The 23258-nt window shown below is 40.8% G+C and overlaps 2 protein-coding genes across 3 annotated transcripts; both read left to right on the top strand.

The window, feature by feature from the left end:
* Nucleotides 1-2649: 2649 nt before the first annotated feature.
* Nucleotides 2650-17059, top strand: LOC129700911 (uncharacterized). Its single transcript, XM_055641718.1, has 2 exons — nucleotides 2650-5104; nucleotides 13699-17059. The coding sequence occupies exons 1-2, from the start codon at nucleotides 4759-4761 to the stop codon at nucleotides 13863-13865; spliced, it is 513 nt and encodes a 170-aa protein (XP_055497693.1). The 5' UTR covers nucleotides 2650-4758; the 3' UTR covers nucleotides 13866-17059.
* Nucleotides 17060-17077: 18 nt separating this feature from the next.
* LOC129700909 (abnormal spindle-like microcephaly-associated protein homolog) lies at nucleotides 17078-21337 on the top strand. Of its 2 annotated transcripts, none has more exons than XM_055641716.1 (2): nucleotides 17078-19452; nucleotides 19515-21337. In XM_055641716.1, exons 1-2 carry the CDS (start codon nucleotides 19092-19094, stop codon nucleotides 20111-20113), a joined length of 960 nt encoding a protein of 319 aa, XP_055497691.1. In that variant the 5' UTR covers nucleotides 17078-19091; the 3' UTR covers nucleotides 20114-21337. The 2 variants fall into 2 exon arrangements, with proteins under 2 accessions (XP_055497691.1, XP_055497690.1); XM_055641715.1 differs by having other exon boundaries at nucleotides 19494-21337.
* Nucleotides 21338-23258: the final 1921 nt, after the last annotated feature.

The following is a 23258-nucleotide window of genomic DNA, read 5'->3' as shown; positions in this document are numbered from 1 at the left end:
TGACTCTAAAAATGTGCTTATTGTGGCCTTGACAAACATAAGGGTTAGCACTACACGCTACGAATCCCAGTTGTGGAGACACTGGTATTGTTGTCTCGTTGTAGGACATTGATCATCTTTTAATCTGGATTTTTAACTTAAGTATTGTGGGTTTTTGTTAAATATAAATTATGATGTTTTTATGTGATCTACCATGATTTTATATATATTTATGATATTTGATATGCAATGCATTTTTAATGTAAAGTTGTCCCTTGTCTGGACCTTGAGTCCGTAATAAAGTTTATTATTTATCTAAAATTTATCTAAAATCAATATACATCGCAAACAGGAAGTGGTCAAGATTTGACTTTTAATTATATAGATTTTCAAACCACAGTTTCTTTTCAATTCAAACCAACCACATTTTCATTTTCAAACTTTATTTTCAAACCACATTAAGGGCACTCACACGTCAGTAAAACAGCTCAGAGAAACACAGCAGAATAGATTGTTACCAAGGATCTTAAGCTCCTTCAGTCTTGACTGTCATTTTCTTTCCCATCCCCCGTTTCAAATCAAACATTTACTATTCCTTTTGAAGGCAGAGGACGCAGAGCCATTTGAAGACCATCATATATCTTTAGCGTTATAATCAATTATGCTGGGGTTTGATATTTATCATTTTAACGCGAGTTGATTCTTATGATTCTAGAGACGTAACAGAAATATTGAATTAAGCAATCAGTAAATGATTTGGGAGAGGGTGTTTGTGAGGGCACTTGTTTTACATTCATTGGAAAAATTACCTTCAAAGCATCAAATTAAAATTTAATGACTTAATACTTATATTATCTAAATAATCACCTGCTGCAATTAAGACAGACGATGGTATTATTTGTACTATGAACCCAGATGATTTTCTCTGTTTACGCTGCAGTATTTAATGATTGGCTTCTGTTGCTGAATTTTATTTTGATAATTTCTTTATTCCCATTAAGACGCTTCAGCAATTGATGTAAATGTGTATGGTGCAAACACATCTGCGTTGTGTCTACAAATGCAATCTCTATCATGATATATAATGCCTTTTCCATATAAGTACACTAGTGTATTGGAAAATAGAGTTGGCATTGGCCAAATACAAATAATTTCAGCTATGTGCAAATAAACCACTGTTGACTGTGCACTCAATCTCTTCATCCAGGAACTTACACTATAATTTCACCAAATACATCCTTTTTTGCAATTTGTTCTACTAATCAGGGTGGCATGTGTGCGCAGTGGTCAAGTTACTGCCTTAAAGCGGCAGTAAATCCGAGTTTGATCCCGGCTATGGGTGCTGTCTGTATGGAATTTGTACATTCTCCCCATGACCGTGTGGGTTTTCTCTGAGATCTTCGGTTTCCTCAAACATTCCAAAGACGTACAGGTTTGTAGGTTAATTGGCTTGGTATAAGTGTAAATTGTCCCCAGTGTGTGTCGGATAGTGTTAATGTGCAGAGGTCACTGGTCGGTGCGGACTCGGTGGGCCGAAGGGCCTGTCCGCGCTGTATCTCTAAACTAAACTAAAGTTGCACCCAAATTACTCTAAATAATATCATCAATGATTATCAGTGGCATTATTGAACATCTCTTAAACTTTAGAGAGGCTGCAGCAATATCCTGAGTTTTGCTAGTAATGCTATCTGTTCTGCGCAGTACTGCTGGCATTTTCCTCAAATAAGCACTATCAGGTTTTGGATTTTCACACGGTTGTGTGAATGTTGAATTGCTGAACGTCCAGACATCTGTTTACCAGGGAATCTCTGACTGTGTTCAGACACTGGAGCCCAGCCACTGAGTTGGAATTGATAGCAATTCTACAGTATTTTAAATTTAGATTTATCATTGTCACTTGTCGAGCCACAGTGAAAGGTTATGTTTTGTATGCTACCCAAACAGATGGGATAGCATGCAAAACAAACCTTTTATGGTGGAGTATCTGTTTGCACAAACTGTGCTGGATTGGATCTGGTATTAGAATGCTGTTTAAATTCATTCAAATTGATAGGAATGGTTGCACAGGACGTGGGTAGGTTTTGGTTAATCTACATTCTTTGACATTTTAAAATGGATTTACATGTTTGTAATTGGTGTTTGTGTATACATCCTGTTTTGCTATTTCATTCCATTATATTAGCTTGATTAATTTTAAGAATTAAAAAATAATTTTGAAGTTTCTGAATGATGGGTACATTCATAACATTTAGATGTGTTTGAAAGCTGACTAATAGGGCTGTGATTCATAGTCATGGGCTAGTCGTAGGCTGTTTCATGGATACATTATATTTTTCCCCATTCCACCAGTTCGAGCCCACGCCACATGAGGTGTCTTTGATACTAAAGGTCCTCCTGCTGCACAGGGCTGCAGCAAAGAAGATACAGTCATCTTTGTTTGAGAAGCCCTGGGGGGAGGTCCACTGTATATGTCAGACTCACTCAGATTGGTGGCAGCTTCCAACCCAGCGGCATGAATATTGATTTATCTAACTTCAAGTAACCCTTACATTCCCTCTCTCCCTGTCCATCTCCCTCTCCCACCCTAGTCCTCTTGCTAATTTCACTGTTTGTATTCCTTCATTATCTCCTCTTCCCCAGCCAACAATGGACCATTGTGGGCTCCACTTTTGCTGAGTATTCGATGCAGGCTCTGCTTTGTCCTGTACCTTCCCATACCTCTAGTTTCCCCCTCCATGACTCTCAGTCTGATGAAGGGTGTCAACCCGAAATGTCACCTATTCTTTTTCTCCAGAGATGCTGCCTACCCACTGAGTGATTCCAGCATTTTATGTCTATCTTCAGATTGGTGACAATTTGGACTCCAATTGAAATGTTGCGGGTTGAAGCATAATCCAGCATGAAACCTGCAACTGCAATGTGGGAAATGCTATTCAGAGAGTTTTTATTTAACAGAATTGAATCTTATCCCAGAGATAATTGAAATTTAGTTGTTCTGTGGGTAGATTTCCAATCAACTTTAAACAATGGTAAAATAGAACATAACAAGTGCCTCAATGGACAAAAGTTTGGAATGCCCAGTGCTATTCCAATCACTGAAGAGAATTAAGACCCTTGGCCAGACTAAGTTCTCACAAAATTCTTCTAAGCTGATCATCTTCTTGCCTGAAAATGATAAGTATGTGAGCCTGATTGTTATTACTATTTATTAATCAAACTGTTTTAAATTGCTAATTGCCACAGCTAGTTTGATTTGTAGAAAATATGAACTAATTACTTGTTACCCACTTACTAAAATGTTCAATGTTTTCTGTAATCTTTAAAAATGAGAATTTCCATACATGCTTACATGTAAATTGAAGGAATATCACAGGCTAAATAAGATTTATTTTCAATATTTGCATTTTAAACACGCCATTTAAAATATGCAAATCTATATGGGTCCCTGGTGTAATTAGATTGGAAACATTGCATGTTCAAAATGCTCCAAAAACCAAAAATACTTTAATTCAAAAAAGAACAATGAATTTACAGCACAAACTGGCATGTTGAAACTGGGGAAGTTACATTATCAAATTAGAAGAATTTATGTGTGCGTTCACTTTTGACTATCTTCAAGCTAAATACCACTTAGCTAAATCTTCGACAAAGCAGGTGGAAGCATTACATTGGTATTTAAATGATGGTATCTGATCTGATGAAGAGTCTCGACCCGAAACGTCACCCATTCCTTCTCTCCAGTGATGCTACCTGGCCCGCTGAGTTACTCCAGCCTTTTTCTGTCTATCTACACTACAGCATGAATCAATCACAGAATCAAGCAGGATGGAATTTTTAGGAAAGAGCTACAGATGTGGCCCCTGACATCGGTCTGAAGAAGGGTCTCGACCCGAAACGTCACCCATCCCTTCTCTCCAGAGATGCTGTCTGACCCGATGAGTTACTCCAGCAGTTTGTGTCTAACTCCAGCAAGACGGTCTCTGCCTTCAGATCCACTGGGCTTTTACCCCAGTCGGCTAACTGTGTGGGCTGTGGCTCAGGTGCTTTGTCTCTCAACCAGAGACGTAAAACTATAACATCTAGATTGCATTTGCACTCTATTCTGTTCACTTGCATCAGGGCGATGGGTTGAACTGCCTCCCGGATGTTTACAAAAGATTGTGGCTCTAGTTTGAGGAAGGACCTGACGAAGGTTCTTCCTGACCGGGGAACATAACGAAGTCTATTCTCCAACCAACATTACATGATCGATAGTGGGCACGTGTGTGCCAAATGACCGGCGATTCCTGCTCGGCAATCATAACATCGGAACTACTGTAGTGGCAAAGAGGTCTGAGATAAGGTGCAGGTCATTTTCGGAGTGTGATCACTCTCTCCGGCTGGAAACATTTACTACTCCAACCCGGTTTCCTCTTCGTTGTTTGCTTCTTTGAGGATGAAGGTCCACGAGAAATCTGGATGCAACTTTGTGATGAGCAAGGCGGGACCTGAGCTTTAAAATAGTGAGGGAGACGCCCCGTGATTGGAGATACAGAGACTGTTGCCGAGTATCCCCTTTTCCGCCCCACACACTCACTCTCACACACACACGGCTCTTTTATCGCCCGGTGTAAGCTCATCCGGAGCTCTGGCTGCGACTAATCCGAGGGAGTCAGGCATAGCGTCTGCACAGACTGGAGTGTGCTGCTCCAGTCTCCACCTCCAAACTGTTGCTGCCCTGTTTGGCCACGCTGTGGATATTAGGGCGAGGGTCCAGTGCACCATCCCTTCCATGGCAGTATGATCGTGTGTAACGGGACCGCGTTCAAAGACTGGATCACTTTCCTCGCTCGCCTTTTACCCGTCGTGAACACCACGGCCAATCTGGTGCAAAAGTCGCTGGAGGCAACGACAACGGCGGCGGCAGCAGTGAATGCCAGCAACTCCACGGGCGACATGGAGCATCTCCTGCAGTACTCGTTCTCAGACAATGAATTGCTGTACAAGCAGTACAAGCCGCCGCCTCGGGACGCCATCCCACTGCCCAAGGCTGTGCTCTACCTGTTGATGGCCGCCTTGGTGATGGTGGCTGTGGCTTATGCTATTGTGGGGCACCTCATCAAGGACCTTGCCCATGACTTTGTGGGTGAGTAGCAGAGTTCACCATTAAGATATTCGAACGGCTAAAAACAAACCCGCACCTATTTACAGAGCGAATAAAACTGCGACCCTTGCTTACACATGGAAAGTTTATGACAACTTGTTCAAATATGACTCCCCCCCCCCTCAATTTTAGTACCCCACCTAAGTGAGCAGAACAGATGATTTTATTTAATGTCACCACATCTATTTTTGAGGGAACATAGTTTCTGAAATCAGTTTACTTAGAACTAAAAGACGACGAATAACACGAAGATAGCAAATTAAGGGCATTTTAGAGACACATGGATCTAATTAGAGACACGTGGATCTAAGGTAGACAAAAATGCCGGAGAAACTCAGCGGGTGCGGCAGCAGCAATGGAGCATCTATGGCAGAATCAATGGAGCGAAGGAAATAGGCAACGTTTCGGGCCGAAACCCTTCTTCAGACTGGAATCTATCAGCCTGAAGAAGGGGTTCGGCCCGAAACGTTGCCTATTTCCTTCGCTGCATAGATGCTGCTGCACCCGCTGAGTTTCTCCAGCATTTTAATCAACCTTCGATTTTCCAACATCTGCAGTTCCTTCCTGAACACATGGATCTATTCAAGAAATAACTCAAATAAAGAATTCTTGCTTATTTCTATGAATACATATATTCTATTTTAAAAATGATCTAATTAATTTGTATTTATTAAGTTATTCAAGGAATCACTTAAATAAATAATTCTTATGTTTTTAACCTTTTCCCATAATTAGATCTATTCTCTATTATATTCTACAATAGCTTATTTTTTTAAGCTATTTGAGGAAAAACGTAATTAAATAATTTATTTGACGTAGTCCTTGAATAGTTCTGTTGTATTTTTTTTGATATCGCTTGCCTTCTTCCGTGGGACCAGGGCTAGGTTAGTTATGTATCAGTATCGGACCAAGTTGGATACCAAGTTACTTCTGCCGCAATGTACCTGCCTGTCAGACGACGAAACGCGCAGGATGTGCATTATCTTTGATCTTCTGTATTAGGTCAGCTCCCTCTATTTCATCAACTCACCGTCGAAAATGCAACGACACGCGTGCCTGAATAAAATAATGAAAAGTCAGATCTAGATTGGAAGCAGATGAAGGCACATCACAATAAACTCTGGTTCACCACTGTCGTTCAATTTAAGTTACAATTAGGGATCCTGCAACAACATGATGCCAACTCTTATCTACCTGCGCATAATGCATATCCCTACATTCAAATATTAAGAGACCTATCTAAAAGTCCCTTAAATGCCACTATCGTATCTAACATGTACAATCCCAGGACAGGAGTATTGACACGGTCTAAAACATCAGGATTGAAATACGGTATGCTGCCTGCAATTGTTTTTGGTATTAAAGTATTAAAATGTTACGCAATGTAGCAACATATTTCAACTCATACTTCACTCAAGATTTTCTTCCGAGTGAAGGTTGGTATAACTTGGGAAATAAAGTTCTGCTTTTATTCTAGTAAAATTGCCATCGTCAACTGAACGAATTTTGCCTGTAGCTTTTTTTTGACGCAGAATATGTAATTGGATTGCCGGAGTCGGAAACTTGGCAAAGATCAGAGGACAATTGACATTTAGTTTTGAATTATAGTTGACTCCAAAGTTGACGTGATTAACAACGGAAGTATTTTGTTTTCAAATTGTTTAGATTCGAGAGTAAATTCATTCAGCGTTATCAGAATTTGCCTAATGTGGTTTCAAAGCTCCCACGAGGCACCTATTGTTAGAAACCCGCGGGCTGACCTAGATTGGCAATACAAAGTGGGGCAATCGCCATATCAATTCCCGATCCGCAAACTTCCTGTTTATTTCTTAAAAAAGGGAAAGGATTACAGGGAAGACATTAGCCGCAGCATTACAAACATCTTAAATTACCCTGACCTTAGATTTATGCGCCCGAAACACGATTTACTTTTTTTACATTGCTGCACAAAGAGCCTCGCTTGTTGAAGCAAATATCTGCAACCTGTTGTTTGTAACATTCTCATCTCCAGCAAACGATCTGGATGATCAGCCCCTTACCTCGCACTGCTGATTTTGGTGCCATTTCAGCATATTTGGTAAGGTTCTGAAAGGTGAACCATGCCGTGATGTGAAGGAGATGTGTTTGAGTCTAGATATGGGTACTCGGCACGATTACAAAATAGACACTTCAACGGAAGCACAAATGGTTTCCTTTGAAATTGGGTGCAATTATTTTTTTCCCCCTTTCACCTGGGACATTTCTTTTTGGCACAGGCGTTACTGAGAAATATCTTGAGGGTATAATGACCCGTTCAATATCTACTGCCAACTTCGGAGAACGGATACAAAATAGCCAACATGATTATTACAGAATTGAACAAGTATTGATGTGCCGATGATGAACAGAAAATGGATTTAAATCACTGTCTGTGCAGAATATCTGCAAGAGCAGCCTAATTGACTATAGTTTTCCTTGGTTTCCCACTGGGTTTCTATAACAGTTTATGATTCATTCTATTATTGAGCAATCACAGTTATTATTGATTGAATGAACAATTACAATAACAACATATGTAAGATGTTGTTCACAGGTACATTCACAAAAAAGGCTTAGAAGGATATGGACCAAATGCAGTCAGGTGAGACTAGCATAAACGGGTCAATCTGAAGAAGGGTCTTGACCAGAAACATCACCCATTCCTTCTCTCCAGAGATGCTGCAAGGCCCGCTGAGTTACTCCAGATTTTTGTGTCTATCTAAAGATAAGTAATCGAGGTCAGCATAGGCAGGATGGGCCAAAGGGCCTGTTTCTGTGCTGTATGATTGATTCATGACTCTATGCAGCATGGAAACTGCTCCTTTGGTATACCAAGTCCACACAGGCCATCTATCATCTATTCACACCACTTCTATGTTATCCCACTTTCTCATCCACTCCCTACAGAGAAGGGGGAATTCGCAGAGGCCAATTAACCTACAAACCCATACACCTTTGGGATGATGGGCAGAAACGAGTATCTGGAGGAAACACAAGCCATCACGGAGAACATGCAAACATCACAAAGATAGCAACCGAGGTCAGGATGGAACCTGGGTCTCTGGCTCTGTGAGGCTGCAGCTCTTCTAGTTGCACCATTTTGCAAACAGGGTAATAAAAGCAAAGGTAATCTGATTTTTTTCAAGATAGGACAGATTTTGCTCGCAATCCTGTAGATCTGTATGAATGGGCAGATGGAACTTCCCTACATGAACGCTGCCCTGAAACGTCAGCACAGATTATATGCATAAATCCACACTAAAGACGTTACACCGGATAACCGGTACTTTAAGATAATCAGTATTAAACATCATAAGCCATTTTGAGAAGGATGTGGTTTCTTGATTCATTAATAATGATAGTTTGAATGGTGTTACCTAATAAGAGGGATCAAATGGAGGTTGCAGAATGAAGATGTGAATAGGTACAAACTGCACAGATATGTAAAACATTTGAAACAATGTATTTTAAGATACTTCTTGCAGGGTATGAGATTGCTAGTTTGAATAATGAAACAGAGAGAAATTACTGATCACTGACTGGAATATCAATATTTAGGGAAATATCAAATCAAATATTTGCATCCTCCAACCTACAGAAAACAAATAATTTTTATTTTGAAAAATCATGTTTCCATTTATGCAACTTTACTAATCTCTGTCCTTAAGTCAGAGTATTATGTTCAGTTTTGGGTACCGTGTTATAGGAAATATGTTGGCAAGTTGGAAAGGGAACAGAGAAGATTTACGAGAATGTTGCCAGGACTCACGGATCTGAGCAACAGAGAGAGGCTGTGCAGGCTGGGACTCTATTTCTTGGAGTGCAGGGGGCTGAGGGGTGATCTTAGAGAGGTGGATAAAATCATGAGAGGAATAGATCACACATGAGAGGATTAGATCATGAGAGGATTAGAACACACAGAGTATTTTGTTCAGAGTAGGGGAATGGAAAACCAGAGGACATAGGTTTAAGGTGAAGGGGGAATAGGAATCGGAGGGTTAACGTTTTCACACAGTGGGTGGTGGGTGCATAGAATGAGCTGCCAGAGGAGGTAGTTGAGGTTGGGACCATTGCAATTAGACAGCTACATGGATAGGACAGGTTTGGAGGGATATGGGCCAAACACAGGCGGGTGGGACCAGGGTAGATGGGACACGTTGGTCGGTGTGGGCAGATGTTGCCCAAAGGGCCTGTTTCCATACTTTATGACTCTAGGAATGTATGAATCTTACGTCATCAACATCAATCACGTTTGTCATCTTTGCTGTTGTGATCTTTTGGTGGAAAAAAAATCATTGGTCTCAGTGGATTTTATCTATATAGCTCCAAAGATCATATCATTTTTTCTTGTGACATTAAAAGAGGCAATTCAGGTATTGAGTATATGTTGGTTATCAGGGCTTTCCCATCAAACCCACTCGCTGACTTATTTTCTTGTAATCTACTGAGGGCGGCCTGTAATCTACTGAGGGCAGCATGGCGGCACAGCAGTCGAGTTGCTGCCTCACAGTGCCAGAGACACAGGTTTGATCCTGACCACGAGTGCTGTCTGTACAGAGTGCGTCCGTTCTCCCCGTGACCTGCGTGGGTTTTCTCCGGGTGCTCGGCTTCCTCCCACACTCCAAAAACATACAGGTTTTTAGGTTATTGGTTTGGTAAAGTGTAAAATTGTCAGTGTTAGTGTGCGGGGATTATTGGTCAGCGTGGACTCGGTGGGCCGAATGATCTGTTTCCACAATCTATCTCTAAACTAAACTAAACTAAACTGGTACAATGCCTCATCATGCCCATTAGGTGAGACTCTTTAATTTGAGAACAGTTGTGCCACCTGGAAATTGCCCTCAAAGCCACATAGCCCGGTGACTTGGAAATATATCGCTGTCCCTTCAGTGTTGCCGGGTCAAAATCCTGGAACACCCTCCCTTACAGCATTGTAGGTGTGTCAACACCTCAAGGACTGCGGCAGTTCAAGAAGATATTTTCACCACCACCTTCTCAAGGCAAATTAACGATGAGCAACTTAATGCTGGCTCATCCGGTGAAAGTCCACAAATGAATTGTAACAAAAACTCTCAGTGAATACACTTCCCATAGGATAAATAAATGTTGCTGGTTTTGTCACTGAAGCTTTGTCACTGAAGCTGAAGTGGCAGGTCAGCTTTGCATCTCCCTTTGAAAAAAGGTCCAGAGAGATAGACACCTAATAATAATAGCCTGTAAATTGTAGGGCCAGACTGCTCTTGTGAAAAGCGGAACATTTAGCAGCTGGTTTTGTGTAATCAGATAACTGGAAAAGTAATACAATAAACAGGAGCAAGAGCCTACAAAACAGACTGCATCATTAGTTTATCAGTTTGTCTATTTTCTAATGTAAGAAGTGAGACTATCATCATCATCATTCTTTATTGTCATCATGCAAAGCAACAAATTGTACAGTGCAAAATGACAAGACGTTTCCCAGGGAATACCGGAGCATCGCACATAAAAACTTAAACATTTCACACATAAATAAAAACAATCCAGTTCCTGATGAAAACAGTACGAATAGTTTAAAAAAAGTGCAGGTAAAAATGCAACATTAAAATATAATTTAAAAAAGTCATAAAATGTCCAGGGCAGCTGATTTAAGTGACCTGAGCCAGTGCCAGAGATATTACTCAGTGCCAGTTATTAAATTGTCAGTGCAAAAGCAGCAGAATCAGGTGGAATGACTGTTTAGCAGCCTCACAGCCTGTGGAAGGAAGCTGTTTAGCAGTCTGGTTGTCCGGGCTTTGATGCTGCGGTATCTCTTTCCTGATGGCAGGAGATCCAGGTGTGTGTGGAGTGGGTGCAATCTGTCCTTTGCTATGCTCAGTGCTTTTTTCAGGCAGCGGCTCTGGAACAGTTCTTGTACTGAGGGTAGCGAGACACCAATGATCCTCTCTGCTCCCCTCACTACCCTCTGCAGAGACTTCCTGTCTGAGGGGTAATTGGAGGGGTAATTGGAGCAAAAACCAGAAGATGTTGGAAATCTGAAATGTAAACAGAAAATGGTGGAAGACCTCACTCAGCAGGCCAGGATGGGGGCCAGGCAGAACTATATCACTATGTTTCTGAGACAGGTACTGAGATGCAAAACAGAGAATTTAGTTTCTATTTGTGTGCTCCAGATGTACTGCTTGCAGGTTTTTAAAATTAAAATCTGCCCATGTTCATGGCCCTTTCTCCTGCATATTTCAAAAGGACAAGAGGAGTGGAAGGTGCTAAACTGACCGGCACTCTGGCAATGATTTTCCATTTATGACGTGCCATCACACACTTTATACTTTAGAGATACTGAGTGATAACGGGCCTTTGGCCCACCGAGTCCACGCCGACCAGCGATCACACCTGTACTCTAGCACTATCCTGCACACTAGGGACAATTTACAATTTACAGAAGCCAAATAACCTGCAAACCTGTACATCTTTGGAATGTAGGCGGAAACCTGGAGAAAACCCACGTGGTCACAGGGAGAATGTACAAACTCCATGCAAAAAGCACCTGCAGTCAGGATCGAACCCGGGTCTCTGGTGCTGTAAGGCTGCAACCCAACCGCTGCACCACTGTAGTGCCTTTTTTTTTTGTTGCATAAACTCACTGAAACAAACAACATTTGTTTCTCCATGGATGCTGCCTGACCTGCCGAATTCTTCCAGCATTTTCTGTATTTGCATAGAATGGAGTGGTGTCGCTTTGGTTTTGATGTGTTTTAAAATAGGCTTAAAAGTTTGTAACCAGTGGGTCTCACCCTAACCTGCAATCTACATCAGAAAGTGTTAGGTGAAATTCATATTAGCAGTTTGCAATTCTTATGACTCATTTTACCCCATTGTAGAACCAAGTACTAACCATCACACTGCTGGATGAAAGTTGTTTGGACCTTCACAAGAGAAATCATTCAGTGAGTGAAACGTAGAATTCTGGTCATTTATTTCTTCAGAGATTTTGCAATATTGATGTGCAAAATAGGTAGGAGTTCAAATTTACACGCCACTTGGTTTGCACATAGGGAGATAATATTTCACCAGTGAATAGATCCGAATCATTGTAAGAAAAATGATTGAAAGAAAGACTTTAAAAATATGTTCATGGTCCCATACCTCACGGACAGTGATAGCCATTCATATGCACCAAACACAGAACTTACCTATTGTAAGGGAAGTACAGATCTTACCTCCCTCTCACTCAGCAATGAAGTGAGGTAAGAAATCATAATAGAGGCAAGCGAATTAGCAGAAAATAGGAGAGTCAAGAGGATGAGGAGAAATAAAATCTGAGGAGCGAAGGAAGAAATAAAGAAGGCAGGGGAAAGTCAAGAGTTGGAGAATTCTGGCAGGAGGGGAAAGAGAGTGCTGGAAGAAGACGGAGGCAGAGAGGCAGAAAAGTGACTTAATTTTTATTCCAAAACGGAGGATGAGTCAACTACGCAAAGAGGTAAAGCGTTTAAGTTGGAAGATTGAAACATAAAAAAAAAAATAATTATATTCTAGTTTACAGATTGACAGATATCTGTACGGATTAGTGTATGATTTAAAAAAAATGTTGTATCATGGTATAGATCCTGGTTCACTGATGGATGCTTGTTTCGTCTGGTTTGCACCCAATACACCTCCTACACGTGTAGCCTAATGGATCCCTTAAGTTCTGTGAATTAGTCCCTTATTATTTTTTCTTCGTGTAGTGAAATCCAGGTATCTGCTATTCTCTATTCAGTTTTACTGATTTTTCTGCAACTAATCAGTCCAATTTATCTGTGGCTTCTTATATAAACGGTTCTATTTCTCTGCAAGAGCCTGTATTTTTTATGCTTCTTTATTCAGTTCTACACACCTGCCCTACTCCATGTAATAAAGCGATTCACTATGTTATCTATTTTTCCCCATAAAATCAGATCAAGCCTATCTATGTGATTAGTTCAATACATTTATTATCCTCTGTGAATTCAGTTCTGCAGATGTGTTATTCTAGCAAATTATTGCTGCCTATCTGCCATTTCCCCTGTAATTGTGGCCATTATGTGTCATTATTCCTTCTGTTAGCCATGCTACACCGAAATAAAATCAGCATTTGAATTGGGAGATAGATTAAAAAAACATGCACTGAATAAATGTATAAAAAGAACATTAAAGACACCTTGATTTTACAAATTGTTATTTAAAAGGCTGGACGTTTTATAATGCTGTTTTCAGGATTTGGTTAATTTCCTCCCCACATCTGTTTCACATTTATTCAGCTGGAACCTAACATCTGGAAAATGGTCTTTCATTAATCTTTTATTTAAATGATAATTAGACACAGGGGACTGAAGTGATCATATGTCAGTTAGATAGTGATCGCTATTTGTAACTACTGTCACATCCAATATTGAAATCATTTTGAAAGGATATCTCCTATTTTGAACAATATATTTCAGTATTACTGTTAGATGAAATGCAGTTCCATTTGTGATACGATAACCTGGGTTATAGTCTACTGTTATCATTGTACATGTATTCTTCTTTTTGCATTCTAAGTTATACTGTGATCTTTTTTGTAGATTGGATATTTGGACCACCTTCAGATGACAGCAGCAATAAAAGTGAAATAAAAAGTATTTCCAGCAGCTTGAATGAAGTAGACAGCAAGCACCAGGGAGTTGGTGGCAAACCAGATGAACTGGCAATTTTTATAGAAGATAATTTATATGTGCCACAAGTGACCTGAATGTGACCAAACTTCAGGCTGGGGACACGATAAAATGTGAATGCAGAAGGTTCTTCTTCAATTAATTAAAAACTAATGAGTAGTTGAATGCAGCATCTGCTCGTAGTCATTTCTTCCATATAGACTAAAGATGAATTTAGTTAAGAAGAGAAGAGTGGCAATTTGAATGATGATACCATAACTTTGTAATGATGAACAGTGGAAATTGTTTAAAAAACAAACATAATTGATTCTGTTTCCCCTTTCTACCCTGCACTTGAGCACACGTGTACATATAATAACCTTCATTTTCCTAAAATTCAAGTGGATTAGGTCTGTAGATATTTTTTGCAGTCTCAATGCCCCTTTAAAGTATCATATTGAGAATCATATCATATTGAGAACTAACCATTGAAAGCTATTTAAAGAAAACCAGAGACTAATATGTTAGGGTTTCGTCCCGAAACGTTGCCTATCTCCTTCGCTCCATAGATGCTGCTGCACCCGCTGAGTTTCTCCAGCATTTTTGTGTACCTACTAAAATGTTAATGGTGTTTCAAAGGGAGATGGAATGCGCTGTACTATTTTTGATTTGCATCATTTTATAGGATATATTTTCAATAATTTGAACTGGCTGAATTAATTTTGAAATGTAAATGGCGAGATAACTGAAAATAACTTGTTTTTAAAAGTGTGAATATACGATTATTGGATATACTGGACGTTATTTTTTCATTCAACTGTCATTTTTAAATCAATTGTAATCATGCATTTCATTGTGTTATTTGTTTCTCACGTCTGTTACTAGGTGGCGAAAATACTTCACAAAATCGTGCACCCACCTTACTGAGAAGTGGGAGCTTACTGTAAGAATGTACCTGCGATAAAGATGTGAAAAGCACCTATGTACTGACGAATGTAATATAGTGATTACAAACTCGACTGCAGAGTGCAGAGTGCAGAGTGCAGACTGCAGAGTGCAGAGAAGGTTCACCAGACTGATTCCTGGGATGTCAGGACTGTCTTATTAAGAAAGACTGGATAGACTTGGATTATACTCGCTAGAATTTAGGAGATAGAGAGGGGATCTTATAGAAACTTACAAAATTCTTAAGGGGTTGGACAGGCTAGATGCAGGAAGATTGTTCCCGATGTTGGGGAAGTCCAGGACAAGGGGTCACAGCTTAAGGATAAGGGGGAAATCCTTTAACACCGAGATGAGAAGAACTTTTTTCACACAGAGAGTGGTGAATCTCTGGAACTCTCTGCCACAGAGGGTAGTTGAGGCCAGTTCATTGGCTATATTTAAGAGGGAGTTAGATGTGGCCCTTGTGGCCAAGGGGATCAGAGGGTATGGAGAGAAGGCAGGTACGGGATACTGAGTTGGATGATCAGCCTTGATCATATTGAATGGCGGTGCAGGCTCGAAGGGCCGAATGGCCTACTCCTGCACCTAATTTCTATGTTTCTATGTTTCTATGACTAATTACAGCTGCCTGTTCCCTTTTGTTGGTCCCTCAGTTAAGGAGATCTGTCATGGAATTGCTTATCAGTGATAAGCAGTTGTTCACATTGATCAGTATTGTGAAATCAGGAGGAAAGGAATGGTGTTTGTCATTTGCTTGGAGAGAAGATGGCCGCAAGGATTTGGTGGGTTCTGTTGCACATTTTCCTCTTATTCCAATATGGCTTTCAGTTTATTGGGCATCAATAAAGTCATCGACATTTGGACTGGACATCTCTGACAGCCAACAGACCCGGTAGTAAGACACACTAATTATGATTCACTAAACGTTTTCTGCTGAATAAAACCAAGTTTGCAATTTACACAGGATAGAAATTTTAATATCATAAACAATTTTGCAACAATTCATCAATTCATCAGTAATTTTAACATAAAATTTTACCGTAAAATTGCGTTTAAACTCAATTTACCTTATTCAACAAATCTCATTCGTGAGAATATATACTACATGTAACCATATAACAATTACAGCACGGAAACAGGCCATCTCGGCCCTACAAGTCCGTGCCGAACAACTTTTTTCCCTTAGTCCCACCTGCCTGCACTCATACCATAACCCTCCATTCCCTTCTCATCCATATGCCTATCCAATTTATTTTTAAATGATACCAACGAACCTGCCTCCACCACTTCCACTGTAAGCTCATTCCACACCGCTACCACTCTCTGAGTAAAGAAGTTCCCCCTCATGTTACCCCTAAATTTCTGCCCCTTAATTCTGAAGTCATGTCCTCTTGTTTGAATCTTCCCTATTCTCAAAGGGAAAAGCTGATCCACATCAACTCTGTCTATCCCTCTCATCATTTTAAAGACCTCTATCAAGTCCCCCCCTAACCTTCTGCGCTCCAGAGAATAAAAACCTAACTCATTCAACCTTTCTCTGTAACTTAGTTGTTGAAACCCAGGCAACATTCTAGTAAATCTCCTCTGTAATCTCTCTATTTTATTGACATCCTTCCTATAATTGGGCGACCAAAATTGTACACCATACTCCAGATTTGGCCTCACCAATGCCTTGTACAATTTTAACATTACATCCCAGCTTCTATACTCAATGCTCTGATTTATAAAGGCTAGCATACAAAAAGCTTTCTTTACCACCTTTATGAGATTCCACCTTCAAGGAACTATGCACGGTTATTCCCAGATCCCTCTGTTCAACTGTATTCTTCAATTCCCTACCATTTACCATGTACGTACTATTTTTTTTTTTGTTTTTTTTTGTATACTGTATGTGTTACTGAATATTACATATTGTATGAATAATAATACTGATTTTGTTCTATTATCATTCTGCTGTAAATTCCAGGTCATTGTAATTTATAATTCTGCATAAAATATTTAACATGTTGACGATGCCAATTCTGTGTTGAATAAATCAAGAAAATCTGAACATAAAAAGGCCTAATGCCAAACATATTTTGTTTGTTATGGATTGCTTCAATGCTTTCTTAGTTTCAACATTTCACAATAGTTTGCTCTGTTAGACTGTGCAATGATTGTATTAGCTGTGCAATTGCAATGTAGCAAATCATGATGATGAATTAAAGTACATTGAGCATTCTAGTTCCTTCCCACAAAAGGCATCTTTATAGAAAAAGTGCAGACCTTTAGATTAAATATTGCATCTTATCCTTAATTTCCTAATATACAAATAGGATTAATTTAATAAAAAAGAAAAATTATTTCCTTGTGATTTCCTTGATACATTCCTGAGCTACAGTTGCACATCTAGTCTCAAGAGTACGCAAAATAGGAATCATAGAATTGTGATTCAAGTATTATTGGGATGTCCGCTATATATTGCAGAATGCAGATTTCCTGTATATGTAAGTGTAATGTATATAATATAAATGGTGTAACCTGCCTCCAACTTAAAGGGGGAGCAGTGTAATGTATATAATGTAATTAGCATATGTTATGTCTTGTGCGAGGGGACGCATGAGCTGGAGGAGACTCATGGTGGCGTCCAGCAATAAAGAAGCTTGCTAGTTTACTCCTGTATCTGAGAGTTCTTTTGAGTCAGTTCCAAGTACCCAAAATACACTACAATTGGCGACGAGGATGGGATAGAGTTTGTGAACTCACCCACAGGACTGTTTTGCAACACGCAGGATTGTTTAACAGTTTAAACTGTAGATACGGAGTTGTGTCGCAGTTGTTTGCGAGCGGGACAAGAGAGGCCTGCAGATCCCTCTATGCCGGGGACTGCATTTAAAACATCAGCTGTACAAGTCGGCGAGTTTTGTCAGGCTATCTCTATGTTGTGTCTACGTGGCAAGATGTCGTCCTTCGGATTGTTACTCATTTTAGACTGAGTTGTTTTTTTTTGTCAAATTCCTCAAGCTGAATAGTCTTTGTACAAGTTTTACGTGAATTGTCACACCAAAACACACAACAACAGCATGGCGAGGATAAAAGAACAGAAAAGGAAAGAAGAAGGACTGTCAGAAACAAAAGGTTGTGTTTGCAAACAAAGTGGAACGGCACCAAGCCAAAAGGTTTTGAATTGGCGCCAAGTAAAAGAAAGGTCGGAACAGGAAGCAAGGAAAACAGGTGGGGCAGTAAGTAAGTGTCACCGAAGAAAGCAGCCGAAAGCTGGAAGCCTAACCAGCAGGACAGCGACGGTGTCAACTTACCTGGAACATTTTCCAGGGCTGTGCAGCCAAGGCAAAGGGGCAGAAGAGGCCCACCAGCCACCACCGACTTCGGACGTTTTCCAGGGCTGTGTAGCCTACAGCCAGGCCCAGGAGCCGCCAACGACGTCGAGTGTGGGCCTAGTACCGGGTAGGTCACGGACAGGTCCGGTGAAGCCACCGACGAAACGGAGTCAGCCCGGCTGGGAGAAGAGTCAACCCGGTTGAGGGAGAAAGCCGGCCGTGTGAGAAGCGGACCAGCAGCGAGAAAAAAAAGCCTGGCCATGCGTGAGAAGCGGACCGGCAGAGTAAAAGAAAACTGGCCGCGAGAGAAGCGGACCGGTCATGAAATAAAAGCCCGGTCGGGAGTAGAGTCAGCCCGACCGTGAGCAGAAAAGAGGGTCCGGCCGCGCAAGAGAAGCGGACTGGCCAAGGGGGAAAGCTCGGACGTGAGAGGAAGTCCAGCCCCGAGCAAAGAGTGGGTCCGCACGAGAGAAGCAGGACAGCACTCAAGCACTTCAGCCCGGTCGAGGGTAGAGTCAGCCCGGTCATGAGGGCTGTGAAGACAGCGGGCAGGCAAGTCAGCAGAGCAGCAGTAGTCGACTTGGCAGCGAGCCAGCGGCAGCAAAAGTAACGGTGAAGCCCGGAGGAGCCGGCAAAAGCAGCAAAAGTGGAGGTCTGGCGAGGCCAGCAGCAAAAGTACCAGTGGGGACAGCTCGAGAGGTCGAGAAGGCACTGGAGTCCATAGGCCGACAAACTGCACCGGTGAAATTCTTCAAAGTAAAAGTGGGACAGTTGAACGTAATGCATTGTTCACTAATCCTTCACAGTAAAAGCAGGACTGTTTGGATGTAATGCATTGGTCACTGTTATTAATAGTAAATCTGTGTGCATAGCAGGAATATGGTTAAAATGTTCTAAATGTCTATTAACATGAAATGTTGGATAATAGTATAAATCTATTATTATAAGAATTAGTAATAGTCAGTGGGCTGGATCACTTCTTAGTGTGTAGAAAGATTAAGTCTAGTGCAGAATACACATTGAGAGAAAATAAGATAGTGCACCTGAATAGCAACAGGTAGCATGGCTTTTCAAATTGTAGAAAACGTGCCCCAGTTAGATTCTGGGTGTAATTTTGAGAAATGGACCAAAGTCTTGGAGGCTTATTTCATTTCCAATGATATTGCTGCAGAGGAGAAGAAGAGAGCATGGTTCATATTAGGCTTAGGAAGAGAGGGTTATCAGACCTTACGTATGTTACTGCTGCCAGCAGCGCCCACGGATAAAATGTATGAGGAGTGTAAGGAGGCTTTAATGGCTCATTTCTCGCCAAAACCTCCAAGGGTATCCAGAGGCAAGGAGCCTGAACTAAAGAGGGCAGAGAGTCTCTCAAAGGACCAAGGTCAAGTGCAAAAGGACAAAGGTCAAGTGCAAAAGGACAAAGGTCAAATGCAAAAGGACAAAGTCAAGTGCAAAAGGACAAAGGTCAAGTGCAAAAGGACAAAGGTCAAGTGCAAAGGGACACAAGTCAAGTGCAAAGGGACACAAGTCAAGTGCAAAATGACACAGGTCAAGTGCTAAGGGACAAAGGGCAAATGCAAAGTGGCCGAAGTCAAAGGCAAAGAGAAATTGCCATCCAAAGAGCAACCCTAGCTATTCAAGCTGCATTCAGGGGTATGAATGTACGGAGAGAGATCCGGAACAAACAGAAGGCAGCAACGGTAATACAAGCAGCATTTAGAAGGCACAGAGTATACCGTCAATACAAGGCAATGAGATTGGCAGCTATAATAGTACAAACCCATTATAGGGCACACCTTCAAATGGAAAGTGATTGCAAAACTTACATGAAGGTACGCAGAAGCGTTGTACTGCATCAGGCAGCCTACCGTGGAATGCTTGTTCGAAGGCAACTGCGGGGCATGCATAAATCTGTCAAGGTCATACAGACTTATTATCAGATGTATAAACAGCGTCAGTATTTTAAGAAACTACGCCGGTCTGCCATTGCTGTACAGCAACGATACAGAGCATGCCAGATAAGAGATGTCCAAGTGAGACAGTATAAGAGTTTGAGAGAAGCAGTGGTGTGTATTCAGGCCTAATACCGCGGGATCAAAGCCAGAGTATTGGTAGAGAAAACCAAGGCAGCACACTGTATTAAGTCATTCATAAGAATGTGCATTACAAGAAAATGTAATGCAAAAGGCGGCTGTAGTCACTCTGCAAGCTGCATACCATGGTTACCGATTAAGGGTACGGTACAGACTATGCAACAAGCAGTCATTTCGATCCAGAGATGGTACAAAGCATGTAAAATAGGGCATTCCCAGTTTGTGTAATATCAGTCAATGAGGGATACAACTATTACCATTCAAACTGCCTACAAGAGGATGGTGGTTAAGCAAAAGAGAGCTACTGTAAAAGTGCAGTCAGTACTCCGTATGAGTTGGTATAGGAAAGACCTAAGGAGACAAATAGATGCACAACAGAAAAGACTTAAACGTTACAAAAATGCTTAAACGTTGCAAAGAACGGTTAAATAAATGTGTGACGATGAGCAAAACGTTGTTAATAGAAAAGTCTAAAGAAGAGAGGCTTGTCGGTCGAGACAAAAGTATGCAAGACCGATTGCGATTAGGACACTTCAGTATAGTCCAGCATGGAGCTTCCTTCACTGAGCAATGGACAAATGTTTATGCATTGCAGAATGTCATTATACAACAAGAGCAGATAAATACGTAGCGCCAGGAAATTGAGCGACAGAGAGCGACTGAAAAACGAAAACCTGCAGTCATGTGTCAGATCCCACCTACAAATAAAGAACAGAAACAGAGGAAATGTTAACTTTAGCAGAATTTCAAGAACAGGAAGAAATCTGCAAATTAGATTAGGATATTTAAAAAGGGAAGAGGCAGAGATACAAGTAGAGCTAGAGTGATTAGAAAGATGAGTGGAATGAACCATTATGTGCTGTTTTAGTACAATTATTACAGTTATGAGGATGTAATGTAAGATGACTGCAATAATATAATTTTGCAACTGTGTGTTAATCAATTATATTTAACGTACTAGAAATGGTGTTATTTGCCTCCAAGCTAAAGGAGGAGCAGTGTAATGTATATAATGCAAATGGTGTAACCTGCCTCCAAGTTAAAGGGGGAGCAGTGTAATGTATACAATGTAATTAGCATATGTTATGTCTTGTGCGAGGGGACCCATGCGCTGGAGGAGACTCATGGTGGCGTCCAGCATTAAAGAAGCTTGCTAGTTTACTCCTGTATCTGAGAGTTCTTTTGAGTCAGTTCCAAGTACCCAAAATACACTACAGTAATAGATTAATAATGTTCATAATGAAGAGTCCAACTTTTTTGTTATGTCCATAGAAAATCAATAGGGAACAAGATGCTAATTTCCAAGTATGAAAATGGCCATAACTTTTTTATTACTTGAGATATGAAAGTGAATTAGGTGTCAAATTAAACTTATTGTTATGCTTTATCTGATGGGATAAATTGCAGACTACATTGTTAAATTTCCAGGCCAAAAGCTTTATGCATGTCCAAATCTGATCTCGCCAGTACTCCATACAGTTACGAAAAGACTCTTTATAATGCAATTGATTCTTAATGAAGACTAAATTGCATCCTTTAATTACATGTTTACCATACACAAGAAATCTCGGGTTCCTCCGAATACTAGCATTTTTTGGCCTTTCACCTATTCAAATAAAATGTGTTTTTTTATTTTGTTGACTTATAACTTCACATTTCGCCACATTATTGTTCTTTTGTCCCACTCCTGATATCTGGTTAACTTTCCCCCCATTCTTTAATAGTAGGGTTATGCTAGTTTCCGTCTGAAACTGAATTTGACTGACTGAATCATTGTAGATTCAATGCAAAGAGGAAGTTTCCCTTGAGGCTGCGTGAACATTTTTCTCTAAGTTGGTATTCGCCAAGGAATACATTTGTAAAACATTTATTCCACTGGTTCATTCATTATCTCCTTAAAACCTGTTGGCTGGTTTAGCATTCTATATTTTCACCTTTTAAACTGCTTAGCTGGACTTTCTTAGCTCATAGAGACAGACTTATATAGCATGGAAACAGGCCCTTCGGCCCAACTCATCTAAGCTAGTCACATTTGCCTGTGTGTGGCCCATATTCCTCAAAACATTTCCGATTAATGTATCTGTCCAAATGTCTTTTAAATGCTGTTACACCACCTGTCTCAACTACTTCCTCTAGCGGCTTGTTCTATATACTCACCACCTGCTGTGTGAAAAAATCCAATTGAATCTTGCCCTGCTCAACTTAAACATACGTCTTATTGTTTTTGATTCCTCTACCCTAGGTAAAAGATTCTGTGCATTCACCCTATTTACTCCTCTCATGATTTTACACACCTCAGTAAGATCGGCTCCACCAAGTTCTTTTCTAATACCATCAAATTTGACCTTGTCCCAATTTAGAACGTTATAACTTGTGGGCCAGCCCTGTCCTTATCCATAACTATTTTGAAGCTAATATAACTGTGATTGCTGGTTCCATAGGCTCGTCCACTGATTCTTCAGTCACTTGCCCATCCCAATTTCCTAACAGCAGGTCCAGGTTTACCCTCTCTCATGTAGGGCCCCCTACACATAGCTCAAGGAAACTTTGTTGAACGGATTTGACAAGTTTCACCCCGTCTAAGCCCATGCCACCAGTACTGGCCTATTTTGGGAAAGCTAAAATTCACAATTCTTCTCATTCCAGTTGCCTAGTTGGGAGCCTACAGTACACCCCAAACACGGTGATCATTCCTTATGATTTCGTAATTCCACCCTCACTGGGTGAACCATCAGTAATGTCACCTCAGACTGTTGCCATAACATTTTCCTTAATCAATCTTAATCCTAAACTGTCAGTCGTGTCCCCCCCATATCCAGGTTTCTGTAATGACTATATCACCTCAGTCACACGTACATATCCATGCCCCAAGTTCATCTGCCTCACCCATCAGGTCTCTCGCATTGAAATCAATGCAACTTAAACCAACAGTTCTATCTTATTCCCCTCCATGCTTCTCTCTATCCTCTCTACTGAACTTGCATTCAATACCTTCCATTCAGACTTCCAGCCTCTCATTGTTACATGTATAGGACAGGTTTGGAGCGATATGGACCAAACGTAGGCAGGTGGGACTAGTGTAGCTGGGACATGCTGGCTGGTGTGGGCAAGTTGGGCCAAAGGGTTTGTTTCCACA

The sequence above is a fragment of the Leucoraja erinacea genome, chromosome 10 (assembly GCF_028641065.1).
Source record: "Leucoraja erinacea ecotype New England chromosome 10, Leri_hhj_1, whole genome shotgun sequence".
Classification (NCBI taxonomy): Eukaryota; Metazoa; Chordata; class Chondrichthyes; order Rajiformes; family Rajidae; genus Leucoraja; species Leucoraja erinaceus.
The sequence above is the reverse complement of the archived record's forward strand: the minus strand, read 5'-3'. Positions and strand labels throughout refer to the sequence as shown.

What these genes read in the sequence shown, in the direction of transcription:
- LOC129700909 (XM_055641715.1), top strand. Translation starts at nt 19,092, where the DNA reads ATGGCTTTTCAAATTGTAGAAAACGTGCCCCAGTTAGATTCTGGGTGT. An exon ending in TCAAGTGCAAAAGGACAAAG is followed by an intron (nt 19,453 to 19,493) that starts GTCAAATGCAAA and finishes AAAAGGACAAAG; the next exon opens with GTCAAGTGCAAAAGGACAAA.
- LOC129700911 (XM_055641718.1), top strand. Translation starts at nt 4,759, where the DNA reads ATGATCGTGTGTAACGGGACCGCGTTCAAAGACTGGATCACTTTCCTC. An exon ending in CCTTGCCCATGACTTTGTGG is followed by an intron (nt 5,105 to 13,698) that starts GTGAGTAGCAGA and finishes TCTTTTTTGTAG; the next exon opens with ATTGGATATTTGGACCACCT.